The 21543-nt window shown below is 45.8% G+C and overlaps 2 protein-coding genes across 5 annotated transcripts in view; one reads left to right on the top strand and one right to left on the bottom strand.

Annotated features, from left to right (window-relative positions):
• The first annotated feature begins 239 nt into the window (after positions 1-239).
• EGFL8 (EGF like domain multiple 8) lies at positions 240-11963 on the top strand. Its single transcript, XM_075259329.1, has 9 exons — positions 240-295; positions 3137-3216; positions 4214-4342; positions 4558-4670; positions 6787-6882; positions 7480-7653; positions 9310-9374; positions 10672-10834; positions 11788-11963. Exons 1-9 carry the CDS (start codon positions 260-262, stop codon positions 11835-11837), a joined length of 906 nt encoding a protein of 301 aa, XP_075115430.1. The 5' UTR covers positions 240-259; the 3' UTR covers positions 11838-11963.
• A 5047-nt stretch (positions 11964-17010) lies between these two features.
• AGPAT1 (1-acylglycerol-3-phosphate O-acyltransferase 1) overlaps positions 17011-21543 on the bottom strand; it is a 40591-nt gene continuing 36058 nt past the window's right edge. For 2 of the 4 annotated variants that reach the window (XM_075259330.1, XM_075259331.1), the window contains exon 9: positions 17013-18643. In XM_075259330.1, the coding sequence (XP_075115431.1) occupies positions 18486-18643 (158 nt within the window). In that variant the 3' untranslated portion in view covers positions 17013-18485. Of the gene's footprint in view, positions 18644-21543 lie in introns of all 4 variants that reach the window. The other 2 variants (XM_075259333.1, XM_075259332.1) reach the window with 2 other exon arrangements.

Below are 21543 nucleotides of genomic sequence, written 5' to 3'. Positions count from 1 at the left end.
CCTCATCTATAGCTGGGGCATCTGTGCAGTGACTGGGGCTATTCCTGCACAGAGGGGGCATGTATGTGCTGAGGGCAGCGGTGCAAACTGCAGGGTGAGGTCACATCTCATTGGAGTTTCGGAGAGTGAGGTCTGGCATTATATAGGGGTCACCCCTAGAACTAGGCACCTATCATAGCAGAGAGGGGAGTGAGTGTGATAGTGTGTGTGGGGCGTGCGCTTCCTCCTCGCACAATCTCTCTTCTCTGCAGGGCACAACATGAGACTATTCAGCCTGGACTGGACACTGGTCACAGTGAGTGTACTCGTACTGCCGCGTGTGCCTGGAGATTACAGTGCTCACATGTAGCAGAGCTGAACTTGTCACTGACAACTCCCTGAGTCCTGACTACAGAGCGCACATACGTAAAGCTCTATATAATGGATGATGATAACAAACTCAGCTCTGCTACATCCCCGGCCGTCTGTGCATTGATGTAACCTAAACTTTGGATTTTCTGTTTTTTTCCACCTTCCCTATTGATTTTCCTGGCGTTACGCCGCCTTTTCCTGGACGCTGGAAGTTTTGTTCCCTTTATTGTATGAATTATATTGTCACTGGGATTTTAGTTTTGCTTATATACAGGAATATTTCCTCTGGCCGGGTTCACATTGGACATTTTTGAATTTCAGAAATTTTTTTGTGCCTTTTGCAGATATTCCATGTATGTGATTGCAGAATTTAATTCATTTTATGCTATTTTTATTATATTTTTTTTTTTTACATTTTTTTTTTACATTTTTGTAACTTTTTTAATGCAGTAAACCTGACCCAAGCAGACCAGATGTTTTTGTATATCTATTTTTGTAGCCCGTCCTGCTCAGTCCCATAAAAAATGAGGCCCCTTTTGTGACACCTGCACCCTTCCATCCACCTAACCCTGCAGGACCCGCACAGACCCGGATCAGACCATTGAAATGTGGATCGGACCAACGTGGACTTGTCCCCTAGACAGTAGCCCCATGTGGTACACCCATAGAACGTGCGCCCTGCAATCTGCACAGTAATAACACTGCAATGTAATATCTGAATATATGAAATTTACAGTTTTCAAAAATTGTAACTTTTTAATTTTTTAAACAAATATTTGCTGACTGTTTTTGAATTTTTTCCTTTCTGACTGTCCTGAATGAACCTTTCTTCCCCGGAGCGGCTCGCACATTGACCCATTGATCGGCGCCGCTTCCTCTTCATTAAGCCCCTCTGGTTTCCATAAGTGAACAGGGCAGGAAATAGAAGACTGAGACGGGAAAAACTGTTGATAAGGAAAGAAAATTTTCCGTTTGGTGAAGTTTTTGATCTTTTCCCAGTGCAAAATATCAGTGAGAAAGATCCAGAACCTCAGCCCGATCTTACATTGTATTCAGAGCTGCACGTTCTGTGGGTCAGGGGTCTGTGTGGGGCCCCTGCAGATGTTGTTACGGGGGTCCTTACTGATACTGGTCAGGGGTCTGTGTGGGGCCCCTGCAGATGTTGTTACGGGGGGTCCTTACTGATACTGGTCAGGGGTCTGTGTGGGGCCCCTGCAGATGTTGTTACGGGGGGTCCTTACTGATACTGGTCAGGGGTCTGTGTGGGGCCCCTGCAGATGTTGTTACGGGGGTCCTTACTGATACTGGTCAGGGGTCTGTGTGGGGCCCCTGCAGATGTTACGGGGGGGTCCTTACTGATACTGGTCAGGGGTCTGTGTGGGGCCCCTGCAGATGTTGTTGTGGGGGGTCCTTACTGATACTGGTCAGGGGTCTGTGTGGGGCCCCTGCAGATGTTGTTGTGGGGGGTCTTTACTGATACTGGTCAGGGGTCTGTGTGGGGCCCCTGCAGATGTTGTTACAGGGGGTCCTTACTGATACTGGTCAGGGGTCTGTGTGGGGCCCCTGCAGATGTTACGGGGGGTCCTTACTGATACTGGTCAGGGGTCTGTGTGGGGCCCCTGCAGATGTTACGGGGGGTCCTTACTGATACTGGTCAGGGGTCTGTGTGGGGCCCCTGCAGATGTTGTTGCGGGGGGTCCTTACTGATACTGGTCAGGGGTCTGTGTGGGGCCCCTGCAGATGTTGTTACGGGGGTCCTTACTGATACTGGTCAGGGGTCTGTGTGGGGCCCCTGCAGATGTTACGGGGGGTCCTTACTGATACTGGTCAGGGGTCTGTGTGGGGCCCCTGCAGATGTTGTTGTGGGGGGTCCTTACTGATACTGGTCAGGGGTCTGTGTGGGGCCCCTGCAGATGTTGTTACAGGGGGTCCTTACTGATACTGGTCAGGGGTCTGTGTGGGGCCCCTGCAGATGTTACGGGGGGTCCTTACTGATACTGGTCAGGGGTCTGTGTGGGGCCCCTGCAGATGTTGTTACGGGGGGTCCTTACTGACACTGGTCAGGGGTCTGTGTGGGGCCCCTGCAGATGTTGTTACGGGGGGTCCTTACTGACACTGGTCGGCTGATCCAAACAGTACTCGCTCATCTCTAATGCAGATGCTTAAAGGGAATGTGTCAATAAAAATTATCTATTTTTGAACAAAATTTTTAGGTGAAACATATTTTTAAAGAATTTTGTAAAATTTTATTTTTCATTTTCCGTGTCACTATCTATATATATATATTTTTTTAATTTACTAAATCATGTAATATCCACTCTGACCACTAAGCCTACTAATAGACTAATACCAAATCTGTACAAGGTTTCTTTGCAGCAGTCACCTCATTTACATCATACACAGGATTACAGCAGAAGATAACACCTCTATAGATAACACCACTGATTCATCACTACTACTGACAATAGATGATGTCGCATTTTATCTTCTCTCTGTCCCTGCACATCTAGAACCCTAGACCTCGATGAGTCGGCTCCAGGCTATTGCTGTCTATGGCCATGACTATGTTGTAAAGCAGATCACTAAGTGCTGTTAACGGGGTAGAGGAGAAGCTCAGGCAAGATGGCCGCCCCCATTATCGTACAGACCCTCCAAGAAGATCATTTTTCAACTAAATTTTGGGTGGTCACCTGGAGTTCTCCTCGCTGTGTCATATACCGTATTGCCCCACCCATGATAATGTTGCTCCATTTGTATAATTATCGTTAACGTGTATTCCCAACAGGTGCGTCCAGGGATCGCAATGTCCGTCTGGTCGGCCCTCGTCTTACTTGTGGGGGTGTCCGTGCAGGCTCAGGGGTCCAGGTGAGCAAACTGTTATCTGTCACCATGACTAGGATTATTATCATATATGTCTAGGGGAGGGGGCGAGGCTATAAGATATAACGTCATAAAGACCAGCAGCGAGACTTTGTGCGCCCTGCTACTCCCCAAAAATACACTGATGATCATTTACCAGAGACGTTCCCATCGTGTTGGGTAACAAATGTCATCACTGAACGGAGAATAAGCGAATGACACACTGTCTGCTCTGCAGGTGGCCACTAGATGGCAGTGTGGCTCCTTCCTAGTCTACGTATTGAACTACTTTGTGGACTACTCTAGGGTTGTATGAATATACTCTCACTATAAATAGTATATACACATCATATGAATGAAGACGGTGAATTGTCACCATACAGACCTGTAACAGAAACACAGAAAACTGGTAATTCAGAAGAAGGTATCACATTCACAAATAGTGAGAACACTCCGAGTGTCAATAGGGGAAGGTGAGGCCTGTTATGTATTCCTATATATGATAAATATGGTGGATTATGTTTTTTAACATGGGGCCTATAGATAGGATTTGGCACTTTGTTTTAGGCAACAACATATATCAGGGCTGTAAATTTGGCACAGACTTTGTGAGTTCCCTGGTATTTGTGTCCTTAGACATCATATGGACAGAGGAGCCTAATACAGTATCCAATAGAACAATAAAGAAATGATGTAAAGGATCAGAAACCTCCTCAGTCACCGAACAATCCCTCTAATGTAAAACAGTAAATGGGGAGAGGAGGGGGATGCTCCTGCATGTTCTCTTTTTGCTGTGAAAGGGGGGAGGGAGCAGTAAAAATGATGCAATGATGTAAATTAAATTGGAAGCGCATGTACTAAGATATACAACACAAGCTCATAGCAGGGTATCAGTGCGGTATTATCATCTATATTATCATCTATAGTGTGACCATGTGACTGTATATGGACGGCCCATGTGCTGACGAATCCAGGCCTAGTTGTCATGTGTGCTGTCTTGCAGCTCTTTTGTAGGAGTCTGTTCGAGGCAAGTGGAGAAAATTCCAGTTATACACAATGAGACGTTCATCCAGCCCTTATACCGGCCCTACCTGACAACATGTCCGGGTCAGCGTATCTGCAGTACCTACAGGTAAGAAGGAGGATGAGTTTGGGGAGGAATAAGGGAAGAAGGAACAGTCAAAAATTCACTAGTTATTATTAGAAATGTGCTGTGCTACCATAAAACAGCGCCACACTTGTCCATAGGCTGCGTCTGGTATTGCAACTAGATTCAGTTTCTAGATCACTCTATATTTACAGTCACATGACTCTGTCTACAATCTGACCAATGTCTATTTCTTTCAGGACGGTGTACTCAGTGTCAGTGCGGCAGGTGAAAAGCGAAACCATAAAAGTAAATTCCATTTGTTGCCCTGGTTGGAAGAAAAAGGAACCAAATTCCGAGTCTTGTGAGGAAGGTGAGACCTGGGATATACCATTAGTGGTCGTGCGGGTTTATCACTTAAAGTGACGCTGCAATAACAAATCTTCTGATAAGACGCCAGCAGATTAAATGATTTCTAACATTTTGTCATGTATTTTATAAATCTCCAGGTCTTGGTTTCGTTAACACAGTGTTTTCTATACTATATATGAAAAATTACCTCTTGTCACCACTAGAGGGTGATATGTATGGAGCTGGATGTGATTCTGGATAAAGACCGGCTCCCCTAGTGGTGGCAACAGGAAGTGGAGAAGTTTATCTGGAAGAGGAAGAAAATGTTGTGTATTACAGAAAGCGAACCTCGTAGTTTTATTGCGTATATTACAAAAACACTCTAAATGATTTAGACGACTGGTTTTAGAGACGTAAAAGCTGAATTTTAGGTTCACTTTAATTTTTTGGTCTTCTGGACTTTATAACACTGGTTTATTACATTAGCCATGGAAGACTTTGCTGCAATCCTTGGCTGTCACAGAAATCTGTCACACCCCATAGAAGACTGAAACACGAATACAAGACATGGAGTGTCTCAACTCTCTCTTTAAGAGACGTGTAGCAGTCGGCCATTGCATAGTCCGGGCTTTGCTGAGTAAACTCAGTTTAGGACAAGTAGGTTGTAATATGTTATGTGACATCTTTCTTACTTTCCCCGGAGGTTGTAGTCTACATTTCTCATCTTGTAGGTTCTCTACAAACCTCCTCAATCACCAACAGTGTAAAACAGTAAACAATGGGCAGGGGAGGGACAGGAGGGGGATGCTGCTGCAGTATCTCTGTGCTGGGAGAGGGAGCAGCAGTGTTGAGACTTCTGATTGGCTGAGGCTAATATGTACAGCAGTAACTTGACACCCAGAAGGACCCGCCCACTCAGATGTTATGGGAGATGAAATGTGAATTTTATCAGATCTGCATAGGGATAGAAAAATGTCCAAATATACAGGGTATCAGTGTGTGCCATGTCGGTGTACCGGCTGTTATTCATGGCCCGTTATATTCTAATGACCCCATAAACCAACCCATTTATTATCATTCACCTGCGTATTAGGCCGTGAGCGAGCCTAGAGAACATCTCAGGATAGGTCCTATATTCGGCCCGGGGACACAGAAGAAAGTGAATGAGTCTGTGCAGGCGCAGGGGGTGCACGGAGATCATCAATGTGCCAGCTATAGACCCAGCACATACACAAGATTGTCAGTCTGCATATTTGTTGCTGACAGAATGGAACGGCTGCCATTAGGACCGCCAGTTGTCATCTATACTGCTGATCCCTATGTCTCTTGCAGGAAAATAGGAGCAGTTGTCATTAAGACTGCTGATCCCTATGTTTGTTGTTGGCAGATAAAAGCACCTGTCATGTATACTGCTGATCCCTGCTAACACAAAGGAACAGCTGTCATTAGGACTGCCGATTCATATGTTTCTTGCAGGCTAATGGGAGCAGCTGCCATTTATACTCCTGATCCCTATGTTTGTTGTTGACTCATAAGAGCAACTAGCATTGATGCCACTGTCATTGGGAATGCTGATCCCTGCATTTGTTGCTAACCGGAAGGAACAGCTGTCATTAGGACTGCCGATTCCTATGTGTCTTGTAGGCTAATGGGAGCAGCTGTCATTTATATACTGTCGGCTGTCATTAGGACTGCTGATCCCTATGCTTATTGTTGGCAGATAGGAGCGCCTGACATTAGAACTGCTGATCCCTACGCTTGTTGCTAACATAAAGGAGCAGCTGTCAGTAGAACTGCCGATTCCTATGTGTCTTCTAGGCTAATGGGAGCAGCTGTCATTTACACTGCCGGCTTTCATTAGGACTGCTGATCCCTATGCTTATTGTTGGCAGATAGGAGCGCCTGACATTAGAACTGCTGATCCCTACGCTTGTTGCTAACATAAAGGAGCAGCTGTCAGTAGGACTGCCGATTCCTATGTGTCTTCTAGGCTAATGGGAGCAGCTGTCATTTACACTGCCGGCTTTCATTAGGACTGCTGATCCCTACGCTTGCTGCCATTTGCCAGATCCTTGTATCCATAGGCTGACATTTCTGTTGTTTCTCTCTCATTCCTTATTGTTCCTTTCTCCTTCCAGCTGTTTGCCGTAAACCTTGCCAGAATGGCGGGACTTGTGTCAAGCCCAACATGTGCCGCTGCCCTGCGGGGTGGGGAGGCCGATACTGCCACGTGGGTGAGTTAAGCTCCTTGAATGGTCCTACTATAGACAGGTGACCTATTACCGCGGCCTCTCGGAGCGCCATTCTGTCCAATACTAAAATGACACATATTATAGAACCTTCTTAAAGGGGAATAACTTGCAGATCGTTGTCACAGTTGCTGTTTTTCATAACTTTCGCCGTCCCCGCCTGCCTGGAAATCTCTGACACATCACTGGAAACAAAAGAGCCTTTCAGATCGATCGTGTCATGGTGGGCCTGATGTGTCAGAGATGGCTGGTAACAGAAATCCTCAAGGACTGCCAATGAGCTCGGGGCTGTCTATAGCGCGCCGCTGCCTGTCTGTCCCCGGTGTCTTCTGATGCGTCTTCTCACGTGGATCGCTATTTTTGTTCAGTGTTATCAAAGGGGTATTGAGTAAATCCAGATCATCGCCCAAATCGTTTGGTTTCTGCCTTCTCTTCACTCCAGTTTACTAATCTCTCTCTTGGTGTTAGACTTAGGAAAACAGAACAGGAATGTTTATTTCTTTACAGACCTTTCGCACATACAAAACCTGGTGATGTTATATAAGTCTCATTTGTCCTCAATGCCTTGCCTTCTTCCCATAGACATAGATGAGTGTCGGCGCCCGTCCCGTTACTGCCCCCAAGTGTGCATCAATACCAGGGGCAGCTTCCACTGTGCATGTAATACGGGATATACTCTGGGGGAAGATGGAAAGTCCTGTATCAAAAACAAGGAGAACAAGCCGCAAGTGTCTGTACTGGCCCAACAAGCTGAAGGTAAATGTGTGGGAAAGACTCCAGGTAGCCATACACATTAGACTTTAGTCAGCCGACTGGTCTCACTGGTCAACTGCAGACCATAGTCTGCCAAAAAATATCCGCATGTTGAAAATCTTTGCTTGAAATAAAAGTGTTGGTCTGGTTCTGGTGACAGTAACCTATCTATCTGCAGGGCTGGGGTGATATGCTGGGTCTGGTGACAGTAACCTATCTATCTGCAGGGCTGGGGGATATGCTGGTTCTGGTAACAGTAACCTATCTATCTGCAGGGCTGGTGTGATATGCTGGTTCTGGTGACAGTAACCTATCTATCTGCAGGGCTGGGGTGATATGCTGGGTCTGGTGACACTAACCTATCTATCTGCAGGGCTGGGGGATATGCTGGTTCTGGTGACAGTAACCTATCTATCTGCAGGACTGGGGGGTGATATGCTGGTTCTGGTGACAGTAACCTATCTATCTGCAGGGCTGGGGTGATATGCTGGTTCTGGGGACAGTAACCTATCTATCTGCAGGGCTGGGGTGATATGCTGGTTCTGGTGACAGTAACCTATCTATCTGCAGGCCTGGGGTGATATGCTGGTTCTGGTGACAGTAACCTATCTATCTGCAGGGCTGGGGTGATATGCTGGTTCTGGTGACAGTAACCTATCTATCTGCAGGACTGGGTGATATGCTGGGTCTGGTGACAGTAACCTATCTATCTGTAGGGCTGGGGTGATATGCTGGTTCTGGTGACAGTAACCTATCTATCTGCAGGGCTGGGGTGATATGCTGGTTCTGGTGACAGTAACCTATCTATCTGCAGGGCTGGGGTGATATGCTGGTTCTGGTGACAGTAACCTATCTATCTGCAGGACTGGGTGATATGCTGGTTCTGGTGACAGTAACCTATCTATCTGCAGGGCTGGGGTGATATGCTGGTACTGGTGACAGTAACCTATCTACCTGCAGGGCTGGGGTGATATGCTGGTACTGGTGACAGTAACCTATCTACCTGCAGGGCTGGGGTGATATGCTGGTTCTGGTGACAGTAACCTATCTATCTGCAGGGCTGGGGTGATATGCTGGGTCTGGTGACAGTAACCTATCTATCTGCAGGGCTGGGGTGATATGCTGGTTCTGGTGACAGTAACCTATCTATCTGCAGGGCTGGGGTGATATGCTGGGTCTGGTGACACTAACCTATCTATCTGCAGGGCTGGGGTGATATGCTGGGTCTGGTGACAGTAACCTATCTATCTGCAGAACTGGGGGGGTATGCTGGTTCTGGTGACAGTAACCTATCTATCTGCAGGCTGGGGTGATATGCTGGTCCTGGTGACAGTAACCTATCTATCTGTAGAGCTGGGGTGATATGCTGGTTCTGGTAACAGTAACCTATCTATCTGCTGGTTCCGGTGACTCCCTATAAAGGGGTTTTCTAGGAATAGATATTTTCCAAAAACTGCCCCACGCTTGTCCACAGATTGCTTCTGTTATTGTAACTTTGCCCCGTTTACTCCAGTGGATCTGAGCCACAATACCAGGCTCAACCGATTTGCAGCCATATTGTTTTTGGAAAAAAATAAAATCTGTTTTTTTTAAACCCTCTGTAACCTATTTCCATATATGACTCGTACATTTGTATCTCTTTGGCCGTTTTCTTCACAGACTCCTCCAATAAACTCTCTAATGAGGTTCAGGATCTCCGCAGCCTTGTTACGTCCTTGGAACAGGTGAGTGTGGAATAAAAGGTGCAAAAAGGTCAACTCTTGTGACGGCCCATCTGTATATAGTGTTGATAGAATAATCTCTATACCTTACCTTTAGTGTATACAGCTCCCATGCAGAACTTACCCCCTAAGCCTCATGTATACAGTTGTAACACATTTGGATTTTCCAAAAACAGATTATTGCTGCAAATTCATCCCAACCCTGGATCAGATGACCTGAATTTACAACATCACAGGGGTCTACAGCACGATACTATAAATTCAGGTCATCAGACCAAAGGTCCGAACTGGATTTGCCACCATAATACGGTACTGAAAGTCCAGAAATGTTATGGCTGTGTGCAGGAGGTCTTAAAGTGACACTAAGGTCCAATATTGTGACCCAATTCATCTTATAAGGTGTCTTTATAATGGTTGGATGTGAGTTTTTCTAATACACAGTATCAGATCTCCCATCTAGGGTTAATTGATAATATTCCGACTACTTACAAATGTATTATAAGGTTCAATGCATCAATAGTTTAACCCTCTATAGGATTGGGGCCTCTGTATCAGCAAAATGGAGCTTCGACTATTGTAAGTACATAGTAACAAAATGAATCAAAAGAGTTTCGGACCTATGTAAATGGTGTCCATAAATGGACTTCCGCCAAAACAAGACCCCGGAGCTGCAGGACTGGACCGCGGTGGGAAGCACCGGAGCACTGGGGACAGGTGAGTATGTTTTTGGGTTTTTTTCCATCTTCCCTGGCCTCCGTGCAAAAAAAAAGTTTATCCTGGACAACCCCTTTAAGTACACTTACTAGGTTTCGAGTTGGCATCAGAAAGTCCTTTCCGTTCTTTGGATACAATTGTATCTACACAGCAGGAGTTCTCATATCAAAACTCAACAAAAACAATCAAATCTTCATGTGGAAATGTAGAATTTTGTCAAGGTGGAGTTCCCCTTTAAGTGTAACGCTAACAGGAAACTGATGTCCGGCCAATAAAACACAGGAAGTCGTCGGAGGGTGAAGTTACTGGAACCTGACTCCGCTCGGGGTGTGAGGATGCGCTTCCCCTCACCAGGCTCTTCTAATTTTACTTAAAAATTGCATTTCCATAGAACAAGTAAACGAGGAGCCAGGTGATCTGTGGAGACTGCGTGCAGACCCCTAGGAATTAGGGTCAGTCATTAAAGGGGTTCTCTGCTTGGAGGATCTCTCCCCAACAGTCTCACTAGGTAGCAGTCTCCAGATTGAAGCAGTCTCTTAGGTTGCAGTTCTCTAGGTTGCCATTATAAGATGTCTTTGTTCCACAGAAGTTGGACAGCGCCCTCTCCGCCCTGCAGAGACTTTTCCCCATTAAACTGTCGGAGATCCGTGCGGAGCAAGTGCAGGAGTTCTGGGAGAAGATTCACAGTTTGGATCGGGTGGATTTTATGAGTGATCAACTGATGCACATGGAGGAGAAGATAGGAGAATGTAAGTACATGGTGATACCCGTGAACCTGAGGGTCTCCCAACTACTCGTCTGTTACCGACCACCATGACCAACCCAACAAGATATTGTGTGTGAGGTTATCTAGATTCTCCCTATTGGATGTCATTGAATTTCATTGCTACATCGTGTTTTTCTTCCTCTTCCAAATGTATGCACACTTATCCGAGCATGCATGTTTATGGGTTGGGAAGGATAGCTATCTGCCAAAGTGTATGGCCATCTTTACAGTCATCCAGTACTTGATGGTCCACCTTGGATCATCCAATGATCTTACGTTCTACAGTGGCAGCTTCCAATGACCATAGCCTAAGGCTGAGTTCACATCTGGGCCATAGAACCCACCAGAAATCGGCAGAGAGCAAAGTCCTGCACATAGGACTTTTCTCTGCGCCAGTTTCTACCGGACAGCTGGAAGACCCCATTATAGTCTACGGGGACCGCTGGTAACTGCTGTTTTAGCAGTCCTGCTCTCTGTGGTTTGGGTGAACTGATGGCAGAGGTGAAGCTCAAGCCTGGATTTGAGATGGATTCCACGTAAAAATCAGCTCCAAATTCCGTCTCGAAACGGTCCACCATTGTGTTCAATGGGAGACAATGGAAGTCTTTCTTACGGATGCTAAGAAAATGAAGAATCTTGTAAGTATTTGGCAGAACTCGCGCCAAGAATTTACCACTGATCAGCCCTGTTGATTCCAAGGCTAGTCAGGGAGTAAACCCTTTCCAATGAGCGATGCATAGGGCCGGAATATGGAGAGGAATCTGAGGCAGAAGACCACCTCAAATTCCTCTTCACTTTCCATTGTGTGAACAGCCCGTTAAACTTATCCTTGCACTTTTGTTCTCCTACCCCTTCCCTTCTCCCATTTTGTCCTGTTTCGTCCCATTGATCCGTTTCTCGTGACATTCTATCTGAATTCTCTCTCGTCTTCTCCAGGTTCGTGCCGCAGTAATGACATTGAGCTGCCCGTAGATCTGAAGCGTTGACCTTCACGAAGCCCGTTGTATTATTTATGCCCCCCCCATGGAACGCACTTATTTATGACCCTTTTCTCCTATTTATAACCCTCATTCCTTCACGTCATGACAAGATAATCAATAAATACTATTTGTATATAAAATGGATGTCTTGCAGCTCTTTCCTCCAATCTCCATTATCAATGCCTTATATTCATTTTATTTTCTACATTTTTTTCCCCAATTCAAACTACTGGAACGAATGAAAAAAAACCAAAAACTGGTGAGTCAATTGGTGAATCTGATTTGTACCATTGGCGTCATTTCAACATGGCGGCTCGATGGTTAGCATTCTTGGCTTGTAGAGCTGCGGTCCAGGGCCTGGTTCTAACCACAGACAAAGTCTGCATCGAGTTTGCCCATTGTAGTCATGTTCCCGGGGCCTCCGGCAAGGAAGTGACCCAAAGGGGCCAGCGACTGATGTGAATGACGACAATCTCCAAACAGTGCAACATTTGGATAACTGGAGTCAATGGAGTCCATTGCTTCATCTGTTTCTGACCATGATTGGTATCATGTGGTGGACATGAACCAACCTTATGGAAGACGTAGATGACTCCAGATACAATTGTTCAATTTTGTGAAAACAGAACGCCCACAAATAGATACTTTTGTGATATGAAAAAGTTTTTATCAGAGCAAATTTTTCATATGAGAAATATTACGTTGTCACTTTACTCCACTATGAATGTTCTGATCTATGGTGTAGACTTCCATCAACTGGAAGTGATGGCCTCAATACGATGCAGAAAATGGTTGTGAATATCATTCCAATAAGAAACAATTATGGCCCTTTCTATGACTACGTGGTGCTTTTACAGCTACATGGTGTATAATTGGGTGTCCGAGTGGTAGAATTGGGAGAACAAGGGTCAGTGACCATTCCTTTTGTGTAACTCCCAGTTATCGCCGCCCCACGTTGTCTCTTCACCCCTTTGTGAAAGGCTTTTACCGCTAATCCCTATTCTCCTGATCCAGAAGAGGTCCAAATGTCCTAAATTCTCGTTGAAATTCCTTCATGGGTTCAGACCATTTTTTTTTTCAGTTTAGTGTAGGGAAAGTCAACCAGGTTGTCCATCGATGGTCAAGTTTAATCAGAACTGAAGCCGCTCTTACAATATAGCCCTCCATTCTGCCTCATAAAGGGGTGTCCAAAGCTAAGACTTCCACCGTGAGACATCAATATATGCCCTGACATCATTTACTTGCCAACATTTTGGTGGGGGTGTCCAGACGAGCAGTCTGGGATATTTGTCTGCTCTTCCAAGACCCCTTTTGGTGGGAGAGTGGGTAAGTATGGTTTATGGATCGAGGTGGCCTTCAAGAGAGCATTGTATTAAGACGGAGAAGAACTGGCCTTAGAGCCCCGAATAGTTTCTGGTCAGCCTACTCTCCATTGTATCTTGTATACTGTTCTTCTCCATCCTCCGTCTTGTTTACATACTTGACTCCTTTGTCTTCAGAAATCTCTAGGCTTCTATTCATCCTTATCTCCATGGCCAATTTCTCACCCCTAAGACAGTAGGGTCATATGACTGTCCGCTTACGTCTCATCTCTGCCTCTTTCTTGGTTTTCTCTTGGACTCCTTACTTTCCCTCTCAGCATGTGCTGGCCGGCGATAAGGACCACATCCAGAATTACTCAGTCCTTCTCCTCCCTTCCTGAGACGGGGGAAGGCTGGGTGGGCCCTTGTAAGGTGCTTATCCAAATACCGCCCTTCCCTCTGCAGTAAACACTGCACAATGGTCAGAACTTCACGTAGCAACAGATCCTTGGGAAACAGCGGATCTCTCCATCTCACACTTCCCGTGACAGGTGCACGGAGCTCAAGGAGCCAAGTTTTATGCAACGTACAGGAAATAAAGTGTTTATTGAATGTTATTTCAGAACTTTTACTTGTTTCTTACTTATGCCTCATGGCAAAAAAACCCACATCCGTCCTGGCAAAGAGAAGATGCAGCGCTTGTTTAGGGGCTGCCCGCAATGGTAATATATGGCATCATTAGACCTACACCGGAGCCGGGGATTGCAACTGAAATATGGCCGCCAAAAACCGCAGTCGTCTTTACGTAACCTTAGGATATAATAAAACTGGTCACATCACTCGGGCTCGGGGCTATAACGTAGACACAGCTGAGCAGCCACTCAATTTTATTACATACATAGGTCAGAGCACCGTAACAAACTATTCAGGACAAAAGAGATAAAATTATGTGAAAAGAGAGCAACGGAATGGGTTAAAAAAAAATGCATTGCGTAAAGCAAAATGAGCGCATTACGGTTATATACGACTGCGGTGTGTTAGCTCCCCCCCATGGTGCAATGCAGTACTGCACATGCGGATTGTAGCCTTTTACATGCACACACTAGTCGGTCAGAAAACCAAACTTCCGACTCCTATTTTCCACCTTCTCGCCCCGACTCTTTTCCAAATGGTTGTTTCTGATGAGTTTGCATCTAGGGCAAGGCTACAGGACCTGGTAACCTGAGACAAAGATACTAGTGAGGAGAAATAGGACAGAACGGTCCTGGTGACCAGTCAATAACCAACAAAGTCCTGAAACAGCATCTGGAGCGTCAAGAAGTCAGAGGAAGTCGGCAACATGGTGGCTCAGTGGTTAGCAATGTAATCTTGCAGTGCTGGAGTCCTGGGTTCAAATCCAACGAGGAAGAACATCTGCAAGGAGTTTGTATGTTCTCCCCGTGTTTGCGTGGATTTCCTCCCATACTCCAAGACATACTGATAGGGATCACAATGTACATTTTTTTTCCTATATCATATATCCCTATATGGGGCTCACAATCTGCATAAAAATAAAACAATAAAGAAGGTAAAGAAGGCGGAGGCATCGCTGGAGAGTTTTCAAGCAGCAATGGGGACGCCCTCCTAAAAGAAAAAAACCTCATTTACATAAAAGAAAGATGATATTTCTAAGGAACGGCAGCACGGGTCAGAATAATAAAGGTAAGAGAAGAATAACCTTTCTTAAAGGGATCCTATCTTTCAAACACTTTTTTGTCTGAGTAACACATCGGAATAGCCTTAAGAAAGGCTCTTACCTTTTGTTGTCTTCTCTGCACCGCCATTCGACTACAATCCTGTTTTTTGTCGGTGTGCAAATGAGTTCTCTCACAGCACTGGGGGCGGGCACCAATGCTGTGAGAGAACTCTCTCCAGCACCACCTCCATCTTCTTCAGCAACATCCTCTTCTTCCGATGCAGGTTTCAGACTTCTAGGCCTCGGGTTGAGCAGATTGTGCATGCCCACAGGCCACAAGAAAATGACTGTGTACATAGTATTCTAAGCGGCCATTTTCTTGTGGCCTGTGGGCATGCGCAGTTGGCTCTGCCAGAGGCCTAGAAGTCTGAAACCTGCGCCAGAAGAAGAGGATGCTGCTGACGAAGATGGAGGTGGTGCTGGAGAGATCTCTCGCAGCATTGGGGGATGCTCCCAGTGCTGTTTGAGCTCTGGGAACCGCCCCCAGTGCTGCGAGAGAACTCATTTGCATACAGACGAAAACCGGGATTTATACCGAACGACGGCAAGGAGAAGACATCTAAAAGTAGGAGAAGAATAGACTTTCTTAAGGCTATTCCACCGTGTTACTCAGAAAAAAAAAGTGTTCCTTTAAGGCTATTCCTATGTGTATTTACTGTAAAAGAGGTTTCTAATGATAAAATCCCTTTAAGCACACCCTTATTACTTCCATGGGAATTAAAGGGGTTTTACTATATAAAGCTATAAAGAATTGCTAAACATTTTTTGAAATATAAATTAATAATTTAATAGTAAATTTAATGGATTTCCTCTAATCATTTTAAGATTGGTCCACACTAGCATTCGGGAACTCCATCCCCCCATTCCTCTTAAAATAGGTGGAAACCTGGCAGACCCCATTATAGTCTATCAGTCCGCAGATAACCTACAGTTTAAGCGGATAGGGTTTCCTTTTTTTGGGTTCCGAAACGCTACAGTGAACCGAACGTCAATGGTGACATCTGTTGTCTTGATCAGTTACCAATGGATATGACCATGAATGTGGGAACTTTCTATGGTCTGAGACTTGTCAGAAAAACCCAGTCAGGATGTCCTTATTGTGGTCGGGTTATCAGGCAGGGACACTACATGTATGAGAAGATAACCCGACCACAATAAGGACATCATGGCTGGTTATCAGGAGGACACTACATGTATGAGAAGATAACCCGACCACAATAAGGACATCATGGCTGGTTATCAGGAGGACACTACATGTATGAGAAGATAACCCGACCACAATAAGGACATCATGGCTGGTTATCAGGAGGACACTACATGTATGAGAAGATAATCTGACCACAATAAGGACATCATGGCTGGTTATCAGGAGGACACTACATGTATGAGAAGATAACCTGACCACAATAAGGACAACATGGCTGGTTATCAGGAGGACACTACATGTATGAGAAGATAACCTGACCACAATAAGGACAACATGGCTGGTTATCAGGAGGGGACACTACATGTATGAGAAGATAACCCGACCACAATAAGGACAACATGGCTGGTTATCAGGAGGGGACACTACATGTATGAGAAGATAACCCGACCACAATAAGGACATCATGGCTGGTTATCAGGAGGACACTACATGTATGAGAAGATAACCTGACCACAATAAGGACATCATGGCTGGTTATCAGGAGGACACTACATGTATGAGAAGATAACCCGACCACAATAAGGACATCATGGCTGGTCATCAGGAGGACACTACATGTATGAGAAGATAACCCGACCACAATAAAGACATCATGGCTGGTTATCAGGAGGACACTACATGTATGAGAAGATAACCCGACCACAATAAGGACAACATGGCTGGTCATGAGGAAGACACTACATGTATGAGAAGATAACCTGACCACAATAAGGATATCATGGCTGGTTATCAGGAGGACACTACATGTATGAGAAGATAACCCGACCACAATAAGGACAACATGGCTGGTTATCAGGAGGACACTACATGTATGAGAAGATAACCTGACCACAATAAGGACAACATGGCTGGTTATCAGGAGGACACTACATGTATGAGAAGATAACCTGACCACAATAAGGACATCATGGCTGGTTATCAGGAGGACACTACATGTATGAGAAGATAACAGATGTCACCACTAGGATATATATACATCTGTATATTACAATATAACAATCATCTAATAAATTATAAAATATTAATAATTGTATTTTAATAATTTTATTTTGAAGCCGGGGTTGGTAACTTTTTACGACCCCCAACTCTATCTGAAATGAACTCTGACCCTCCAGTCCGGCTGTGATCCTGTATATTACACGTACGGGACGAGCACAATCTCTCCCTTTCATTCACATCATCAACCAAATATTAACCAACCCAGACAAATAAAGAGCAGACACAACGATGACCCAGAAAAATTTGTGCAATGCTAATTCACATATACAGGACAGGAGATTAATATGCCCCTCCCGCCCGCGCAACATCCCACCCCACGTCATACCCACAAGACATCCTCTTCCCACTAATCGCTATGAACACATTGGCACATGTAACTCTTCCACGCCTCGCACTAGTACATGAAAGGTGCGTGGAAAGGGGGAGGCAGAGAGGAGGACAAAGTAGGGATCAGGCCGCGGAGTGTAACAAAACATGGATATTCTCAGGCCACAAGACAGGAATCCGGGGAGAGTCTGATAGTTGCGGGTCGGTGGTTGCGGAGTGATGGGGGGCATGGGAAGGCTTCCTTGGAGGGGGGTGGGGGAAGAGGCCACAGTTTGGGCAGATCAGTTCCACGGTTCCTGCCCCCATTCCAAGTCCGTCATGGTTTGACCAGATGGAAGGCTGAAGAGGGCAGTTGGATGGGGAGATGCCGGTCATCCTACACCCTATGTAACTGGCCTACCCCATTCCTGGCAAATTGAGAGAGAAGAGAGAGGGAAGGCGATGAAGACGGAGGAGACAGGTGGAGAGCGCAGTACCGGCCTCACATAAATAAATATAAATACAGGATAAGGCACCCCCTCATAAATATCACTAGCGGCGACATGTACCGACTAACCCGTCTCCCTCCCGGCAATGGAATGTTCTCCGATCCTCTCCCTAATATTATACACACCCCACTCGTATCTTTCCCACCACGAAGCCCTCTTCTGCATCTTCATGGGCACCAGCCCTATTCTCTGGGTCCTGTCCCTACGTAAGGCCAGGCCCATAGCTCCACTCTCCGTGTCTTTCTTCCAACGTAACGCCATCATCGTTGTCTCGCCGGTGACATTGCACAGCTTTTCGGTTTCATAGGAATGTTGGATCTTTCTTGGTTACCAATAACAAAAAAAAAAAAAAAAATCCTATTGTCTACAAATCCAGTCTTCTTCCAACAAAAGGCGCAGGTTCCTCCCGTGCCACCATACTGGCGGCCTCTTTCATCAGAGCTCGTCTACGGTTGAAGCTTCGGTGGTTTTATGGGATCCTTGGATGGTTTTCTCTCTCCTCTCTCAGTTTTATAACTCTTTCGGGTTTCTCCTGAATGGGGGATGGGGGAGATGGTACCCTGGCCAAGGATGACAATAAAGGGTGGTAGAAGGGGATCAATGTCCACCCCCAGGTTCTTTCCCTGGGCGTTCATTTGAAATCTGAATGAATGTCTCAAGCATCGACTCTCGGACTTTATCGGCAAGGTCGGGCACGTCATCGGCACACAGCCCCCTGGTGGACACCCCTGGGAGAATCTGCACTGTACATTTTCCTGAAAGAGACAAAAGGGAGGGCTTTGTTAACTCCACAAAGAGTAAGATTAGTAATATTAGTAAGCTGACACTCCCATCCCCCCCATAGTCATAGAGAAAGCCTGGGGGTCCCGTTATGTCCACCCACTAACAATGATTGCCTGTTACTCCGGTTTACACCACCAGTTTTTCTATAACTTGTACACAGATGTCAAATCAAATCAAATCAAATCAAAAATGCTTTATTGGCACGTCCGAATAGGTATTTGGCATTGCCAAAGCTAGTAAAGTGGGCGGGGAGTTGGGTTGGGTGGGTGGTGGGTATGGGGGGGTGGTTTGGGTTATAACAGTCCATGGAGTCTCGTCTTCCTCTTCGTTGGTGACCGCTATATGGGGGGGGGGTTGAAGGTGGGGGTGGGGTGGGGTTGGAGGTGGGGTGGGTGTATTGGGATAAATATAACAGTCCATGGAGTCTCATCTTCCTCTTCGTTGGTGACTGCTATATGGGGGGGGGGGGGGGGGTTGGAGGTGGGGGGGGGGTGGGGTTGGAGGTGGGGGGGGGGGGTTGGAGGTGGGGCGGGTGTATTGGGATAAATATAACAGTCCGTGGAGTCTCATCTTCCTCTGGTTTGGTGACAGCTGGACACGTATTGGGCAGCGATCTCCACAGTGGTCTCTTCTCCCAGTAGGATGTAGAGTTTCCTCTTCTCGTCTGCAGATATGAAGTCTGGGATGGGGCTCACCAGATATGGCTATTGCTTCACTACTATAGCGGCCATAACTGCTGGCTCCCGGTACTGCTGCTTTTTTTCCCCTATAGGCAGCTGTTACCTACTGGATGGATTACTTCAGCAGATAATGGATAGGGTTGAGCGATTGGGATTGGAAAAGATCGGATTCCGGTCGGTGATCGAGTAAATTTCACAATTGTGATCAGAATTCCAATCCCGATTTTTTCCAGCGGGATCAAGGTTGGAGGTTATCTCAAGATCGGCTCAACCCTATTCATGTATATATCATTAATAGGGTTGAGCGATCGGGAAAGATTGGATCCCGATCGGCGATCAAGCAAATTTCACGATCGTGATCGGCTGGAAAATGAATTTTAAGAACGATCCTGAAATTTCCAGATCGGCTCAACCCTAATAATGGCCGATATTCACTGGCCTATCCCCACTCCTACCCATGGCCTCCAGGGGTCACACGCATTACATTACATTTATGAACACTATCTAGAATCTATACTTTAGGACCATGTGCGGGGTCATTAAAGAGAGCATTATACCGTGTGGGGGCCATTTAAAAATTTTTCTATGGGACCCGGTCTTTCCTAGTTTCAGTCTGGGTCACAGACTCTCCAAGGTCACGCTCATAGGGCTCCAAATCTTGGACTGCAAACAGTATTTGTGTATAAAAAGCTGAATCACATCCTAGAAAACGACATGTCCTTGCTCAGTGTCGCCCCCTCTATCTACAATGTCATCTGCTAGGAGATCTGACAAATCCATTCTAAAGAGAAGGTTCATCCTTAGATGCCATCAATGGGTGTTTACACCCTTGGACCCCCTTTCCTCTATCCTGAGACTGTTCCTTTGTTGTCAGACTTGGTCTCCACTGACTTTGGCAGGCCTATAAGGCCCAGGTCGGTGGTTAGCTCCTCAGATGGAGTCATGGTGGGGTGGTTGGGGGTCTTGCGGCGATGTGATTCGACATCACAACTGCTGTATCTTAGCTGAGCTCTTATTTTAGCCGAACACTTTACAGCAAAGCGTCTAAACATAGTTTCAGGAAGATTGTTTAGTCTTGTGAAATAGTGATGTGGAAACCGGAGCCGAGCACAGGCGAGGCACATGATGTTACGTGACCCGGGGGAATCACCGCCCTGACTACACAACGCTAAGTGGTCGCTGTATTATTTACACGTCAGCTCTTATACTGATCTCTAACACCTGATCACTGCAAAGGATGCCCACAAGAATAAAGCGGGCACCAAACACACCCCTGGTCTGATCGGCGTATGAATAGTAGTCACTATTGGTCACCGAATAAAATGTAACAGCAACCAGAGATGGAAAAGAACCTGAACTGGTGAGGATGGATAGAACAATGCCATAAACATAAAGTAATGGTTAAATGGAAAGTCCACGATTTATGGTCTACCCAAAGGAGAAGCCATGAAATAAAAAAAAAAACAAACAAAAAAAAAAACACCTCCACCTGCTTTCATCATTTAATAGGCTCCTCTATGCTGATTCTGACACAGTTAGAATTGTTTCTCTAGCCACTACCAATCCTGAGCTATCGGTGCAGTTAGTTTTGGTGCCTGATGTGTTATCTAAGCTCTCTAATGTCTAGTGGGTGGAGTCAGGCAGATGCAGCAAGGTGGAGGAGGAGGAGCATGACTCTCAGCTCTTACCCTGATTGGAGCTCTGAGTCACACCCCCCATTGCTGGTCCTGGCTGACACCACCCACTAGACATTAGAGAGTCTAGATAATATATCAGGCATCAAAACTAACTCCACTGACTGCTCAGGAATGGATGGGGTTAGAGAAAAAAATTCAATCTGTGCCAGAATCAGTGGAGAGGAGCCTATTAAATGTTGAAAGGAACTGAAGCTTGTGGTGAAAGGTTGTCTTCAGTGATCATATTTTATGGTTTGATTGTTAAAGCGCCACAGTCATGAGACAGAGAAGACTTAAAGGGATCCTATCATTCAGACAACATTTTTTCTAAGTACCTCGACGGAATAGCCTTAAGAAAGGCTTTTCTCCTACCTTTCGTCATCTTCTCCATGCCGCTGTTCGCCTACAATCCCGGTTCTTGTTGTTATGTAAATTAGCTCTCTCGCAGCACTGGGGGGAGAACACCAGCGCTCAGACAGCGCTGCCTCCTCTTCTTCAGCATCATCATCTTCAGCC

The sequence above is a fragment of the Leptodactylus fuscus genome, chromosome 11 (genome assembly GCF_031893055.1).
Source record: "Leptodactylus fuscus isolate aLepFus1 chromosome 11, aLepFus1.hap2, whole genome shotgun sequence".
Taxonomy (NCBI): Eukaryota; Metazoa; Chordata; class Amphibia; order Anura; family Leptodactylidae; genus Leptodactylus; species Leptodactylus fuscus.
This window is presented reverse-complemented; position numbering and strand designations above follow the sequence as displayed.

Bases quoted from the DNA above. Each gene is read 5' to 3' on its own strand.
- EGFL8 (XM_075259329.1), top strand. From the start codon at position 260: ATGAGACTATTCAGCCTGGACTGGACACTGGTCACA. The intron at 4,343-4,557 runs GTAAGAAGGAGG...TATTTCTTTCAG, and splicing joins CGTATCTGCAGTACCTACAG to GACGGTGTACTCAGTGTCAG. The intron at 10,835-11,787 runs GTAAGTACATGG...CGTCTTCTCCAG, and splicing joins GGAGGAGAAGATAGGAGAAT to GTTCGTGCCGCAGTAATGAC.